The sequence below is a fragment of the Alosa alosa genome, chromosome 24 (genome assembly GCF_017589495.1).
Source record: "Alosa alosa isolate M-15738 ecotype Scorff River chromosome 24, AALO_Geno_1.1, whole genome shotgun sequence".
NCBI classification, from domain to species: domain Eukaryota; kingdom Metazoa; phylum Chordata; class Actinopteri; order Clupeiformes; family Clupeidae; genus Alosa; species Alosa alosa.
The window spans coordinates 24,458,322-24,464,321 of NC_063212.1; the positions used below are offsets into that span (position 1 = coordinate 24,458,322).

Sequence of the window (6,000 nt, forward strand, 5' to 3'; positions counted from 1 at the left end):
AGAAGGGTGGATGATGTGAAGAGAGGAAGGGTGGATGATGTGAAGAGAGGGAGGGTGGATGATGTGAAGAGAGGGAGGGGTAGTGTGGAGAAGGGTGGATGATGTGAAGAGAGGGAGGGGTAGTGTGGAGAAGGGTGGATGATGTGAAGAGAGGGAGGGGTAGTGTGGATAAGGGTGGATGATGTGAAGAGAGGGAGGGGTAGGTAGAGAAGGGTGGATGATGTGAAGAGAGGGAGGGGTAGTATGGAGAAGGGTGGATGATGTGAAGAGAGGCAGGGGTAGGTAGAGAAGGGTGGATGATGTGAAGAGAGGGAGGGGTAGTGTGGAGAAGGGTGGATGAAGTGAAGAGAGGGAGGGGTAGTGTGGAGAAGGGTGGATGATGTGAAGAGAGGGAGGGGTAGTGTGGAGAAGGGTGGATGATGTGAAGAGGGAGGGGGTAGTATGGAGAAGGTGGATGTGTGGAGTCAGTTATTGTGCTGCTGCATCTGGTCTCTAATGCGTTTGCTAACCCAGAATGATGGAGGTGTCAGAGGCCTCGGATTAATGCACTGAAGGAACTCACCATCTTCCTGGCGCTCCCTCACTCTCTCTTTCCCTCACTCTCTCTTTCCCTCTCTCCCTCTCTCTCTCCATTTCAATTTGTTTTTATTTGTTCACTTCAGTTTCTTTTACCATCTGTCTCTCTTTCTCTCTCTCCTTCCCTTATTCTCTATCTGCCTCTCTCTCTCTCTCTCTCTCTCTCTCTCCCTCCCTTATTCTCTATCTGCCTCTCTCTCTCTCTCTCCCTCCCTTATTCTCTATCTGCCTCTCTCTCTCTCTCGGTTTCACTATTCTTTCTCTCTCCCCTTCTTCTCTTTTTCTCATTTTCTCTCTCTTCCTCTATTTTCTCTGTCCTCTCTTCTCCGCTGTCTCTCAGACTGTGTGTGAGGACTGTAATTGAGTGTGTCCGCCCACCTCTCTGCAGCAGAGACAGCCAGGAACACACACACACACACACACACACACACACACACACACACACACACACACACACACACACACACGGATTTGCTTCTGCCGCATTGCCTCCATTCCATCACTACACAACAAGAAGCCATAAAAAGCTCTTTTCTCCTCACGGCTGGTTTGCGTGGTTTCTTGCATCCCCTCCCTCTTAAACACACACACACACACACACGCACACACACACGCGCGCACACACACACACACGCTGATCCCCCACACCACGATCTCCCTCTAGCTCAGCTCTCATCACAGCTCTCAAAGTACCTCAGTAATTCTCCCCAATGCTAAATAAAAAGTCACTAATACACACACACACATACACACACACACACACACACACACACACACACACACACACACACACACACACACACATCCCTGTACTCTTACCCTCATTGTTATGGTTAGTTTATGTTCCCACTCTCTCTGCTGGTTCTCTCTCTCACGTTATACACACACCATTACTGCATAGTTCAGTTGGTATGCATGCACTTATGAAAACACACACTTATGAAAATACACACTCTTAGTCAATATGTATTAGCATTGCGCTCTGATGAGCGTCTACTATGTGGGCCCTCCATCAACACTGTGTGTGTGTGTGTGTGTGATATGTGCATACTGTGTGTGTGTGTGTGTGTGTGTGTGTGATATGTGCATACTGTGTCATATGTGTGTGTGTGTGTGTGTGTGATATGTGCATACTGTGTGATATGTTTGTGTGTGTGTGTTTGCTCACTCGTGCTTCACCTCGTGCTTAACAAGGCCGCTCTAGAGCCCAGGAGTATAAATACATATAAGATAAGCTTTCAGTGGTAGTGTATCAGGCCTGTGTTACAGTGCACAGTCACAGTGACGCTGCAAGTGTCAGCCATAGGGGATATCCGGAGATATTGACAGCAGTCTCTATCCTCACTGACGCTGTGTGATTGTAACCACAGACACACACACATGCACACACACGCACGCACACACGCACACAGACACACACACACACACACACTGACTTCACTGTGAGTATATGGCTGGGGACATATTTTCTTTGAGCAGAACACAGGCAAGATTTTGTTCACAATACAGATGTTGTGTTGTGTACACAAACATATCTTGACTTTCCCCCTGGGGATCAATATCTATCAAAATCAAGTATCTATCTATATGTGGACGCTTGTTTAAAAAGCAAGTATATTCCCCACTTAAAGGAAAACATAGATCTCTTGTGTAACATATGTGGACGCTTGTTTAAAAAGCAAGTATATTCCCCCATTAAAGGAAAACATAGATCTCTTGAGTACACAAGCATATGTGGACGCTTGTTTAAAAAGCAAGTATATTCCCCGCTTAAAGGAAAACATAGATCTCTTGTTTTGTCGATGTCACCGAGTACTGTCGATAGGAAATAAAACAAAATAAATCGGTGCTACCTACAGTAGGTCAAGGGGCTGCAGACATCAGCTCGAGTAGCCAGGCAGCTACAGCGTTGCACTCTGGGATGTTTTGAGATGCACCTGTATTTCATTTCAGTTATATTCGTGATTTGTTTTGCAATACAATTTTTCAGTCAAGTCAAGCTTCCATTCAGTAATATCCAAATTTGGATTCCTGCTGATTGGTGAGCATGCCTAGTGCACAAGAAGCACAGCAAGGTTGCAAGGTTCACGATTAATTCACACAGCCTTTGCGGATAGCTAATTGCATTATCGATTTAAAATCGATTAATTGTGCAGCCCTTACTTCCCTCTTCACAGGAAGGGGAGGAGCCCTGGACAGCCCTCGCTTCCCTCTTCACAGGAAGGGGAGGAGCCCTGAGGAAAGGGAACCGCTCTCCTCTAGGTGCATGATGTCATCGCAAGTTGAAGGACATCAAGTCGATTGATCAAGTTCAAGTTGGGCTTGAGACATATTTATATGTTATGAGCTAAATAGAATCAAATTGAATTGTTTAAAAGATAACTACTGATTTATGTTATGTGTACTGTATATAAGAGTTACTGTGAGCGTTTTGGTCTCAGTTAGTTTGTGGGGGTGAGAGGATGAATAGAGATATTACTACAGGTCTGAATTAGTGTTAAAAGTCTAGGATGTGATCTATTTTTGTTTGTTTAGAGTGTGTTCTAAGCTGTTGGATAAAAATGGACACAAGTTTAAGGGAAGCTCTCTGGAGCCCAGCGGACAAGTGAAGCCAAGGGCATATTTCACACACACTAATGCGCTGTTTGAAAGCTCATGAGGCAGTTCAAGAAATACATCTTTAAATATTTATCCTGGATATTTGTGAAACATTTCTTCTGAACAGAGCCGACTTTGCTTTGTCTCATGTGTCCAGGGGGAGTGTGCTGCGCTGTGCTGAGCGCTGTGCTGAGCGTGTGCTGCGGTGCGGTGCGGTGTGGTGGTGGACCTATTTTGGGAGAAGACTGGCACCAAACGGAGCTGAAAAGAGGAAGAGGAAGTGAGAAAAGAGAAACAAGATGGAGTCTGTGGCACTGGAACACTCTCCCACCGTCGACGAGCTGGTGGACGCCTGCATCCAGGCCTTTGGTGAGGGAAATCATTAGTGACGCTAACACACACACACACACACACACACACACACACATACACACACACACACACACAAACAAAGTCAAAGAGAGACGGAGACAAAAGCACAGACATGAATTGAGGCAGACACAGACAGACATGCAGTTTGCACCACAGACAGACATGTTTACACCACAGACACAGACAGACATGTTTGCATCACAGACAGACATGTTTGCACCACAGACAGACATGTTTACACCACAGACAGACATGTTTGTGCCACAGACACAAGCACAGACATGAATTGAGGCAGACACAGACAAACATGCAGTTTGCACCACAGACAGACATGTTTACACCACAGACACAGACAGACATGTTTGCACCACAGACAGACATGTTTACATCACAGACAGACATGTTTGCGCCACAGACACAGACAGACATGTTTGCACCAGACAGACATGTTTGCACCACAGACGCAGACAGACATGTTTACACCACAGACAGACATGTTTGCACCACAGACACAGACAGACATGTTTACACCACAGACAGACATGTTTGCACCACAGACAGACATGTTTACACCACAGACACAGACAGACATGTTTGCACCACAGACACATGCAGACATGTTTACACCACAGACAGACATGTTTACACCACAGACAGACATGTTTACACCACAGACACAGACAGACATGTTTGTACCACAGACAGACATGTTTGCACCACAGACAGACATGTTTACACCACAGACACAGACAGACATGTTTACACCACAGACACATACATGCATGTTTACACCACAGACAGACATGTTTGCACCACAGACGCAGGCATGTTTGCACCACAGGAAAACAGGAAAACATAGACAGACACAGACACAGACACAGACAGACATGTTTGCACCACAGACAGACATGTTTGCACCACTGATGTATTTTGCTTTTTTATATTCCTGGTGTAATGGCTATATATTTCACACAATGTATGAAACAATGGTGATATTTCATATGTATTGTGTGTAAGGACACAGGCTTTCTCTGAGCTGTTGATGTTGACTCTCTTGTGATATACGTAAAGCAACATTGTCAATCAACATGAGCATGACGAACTGGCATCCCTTTAAAAACATGTTGTTGGTGAGGTGGTTCAACATTATTTCCATCCCTTCTACAGCATGTTGTTGATGAGGTGGTGTCAGCGTCAGCATTATTTCCAATAGAAAGTGGATGTGGTCAGGCCGAGGGAGTCCTGGTTTTAGTGGCTCTCTGGAAACAAACAAATCTTGTGCTAAAGATTAGTCAGTCCTGTTCTGCTTCTCACATGCCATTAGAGGGAGTTTGGTGTGTGTGTGTGTGTGTGTGTGTGTGTGTGTGTGTGTATGTATAGATATGTGTTTGTGTGTAGATGTGTGTGTTTGTGTTTGTTTGTGTATGTGTTTGTTCTTGTGTTTGTGTTTGTTTTTATGTTTGTTTTTGTGTGTGTGTGATGTGTGTATGTTGGAGCCCTGCTAGTATGATCCTCTTTACAGAGTTCAATAGGTTCAGTGTTAATATTTCTGAGTTGTATATTTGACTCCTGGGTGTTGATATCAGCAGATACAAGCACAAGTGTCGGGCTGTTTCCCTGGCCAAATGGCTAGTGATTTTTCTCTTAAGTTGCATCTAGTTTCATCACTCATCTTGACATGAAGCAACAGGAACACAAAACCATCAATGCGTATCAAAGCAAAAGGAACCGCAACAGCATAAGCATAGTTCTGTTAGTGGAACTGAATATCTAACATGTTTTCATCTTTGATTATTAGTATTATTATCTGGACATCTTAATCAGTAACAGTCTGTTCACAGTACATCATGTGCTAGGAGCAATAAGCTCGGCTGCTGGGATGATGGTGATCTGATTAATTGATTGCGATGGATTATGACTGATGACTAATTGAATGTAATTGATTACAAATTGCTTAATTGAACATTCATTTTGAATTTGGGAAAGGAAAGGAACATATCTTGTGTCCCCACACATCACACACAAACAGTGATGAGAATAATAACTCATCACTGCCTGGTCTTTAGTATTCGTGGGACGTAAGGTTATGGAAGACAACAACTCATATCTGTGATTTAAACAAACATAAAACACTGTAATAATCACATATTCTGTGTGTGTGTGTGTGTGTGTGTTTGCAGATGAGGAGGGGGCAGTGATGGACTCATCTGTGGTGCGCATGTTTCTTATGATGCATCCGTGGTATCTGCCCTCCACAGAGCTGGCCAAGAAACTGCTGCTCAAGTATCCTTCACAACCACACCAGTGAATGAGTGAATGCTTCTGTGAGGAGTGAATGAGTGAATGCTTCTGTGAGGAGTGAATGCTTCTGTGAGGAGTGAATGAATGAATGAATGAATGTTTCAGTGAGGAGTGAATGAGTGAATTCTTCTGTGTGGAGTAAAAGTGAATGTT

At 44.3% G+C, this 6,000-nt stretch overlaps 1 protein-coding gene across 5 annotated transcripts in view; it reads left to right on the forward strand.

The window, feature by feature from the left end:
• Window positions 1-6,000, forward strand: part of LOC125289458 (RAS guanyl-releasing protein 2-like) — a 100,842-nt gene that overhangs the window by 35,521 nt on the left and 59,321 nt on the right. For 4 of the 5 annotated variants that reach the window (XR_007192637.1, XM_048236324.1, XM_048236325.1 and 1 more), the window contains 2 exons: window positions 3,332-3,543; window positions 5,727-5,829. Coding sequence is in view for 4 of the 5 variants with exons in the window: in XM_048236324.1 (XP_048092281.1) it covers window positions 3,474-3,543; window positions 5,727-5,829 (173 nt within the window). In the remaining variant the exon portion in view is untranslated. Of the gene's footprint in view, window positions 1-2,753; window positions 3,544-5,726; window positions 5,830-6,000 lie in introns of all 5 variants that reach the window. The other variant, XM_048236323.1, reaches the window with a different exon arrangement.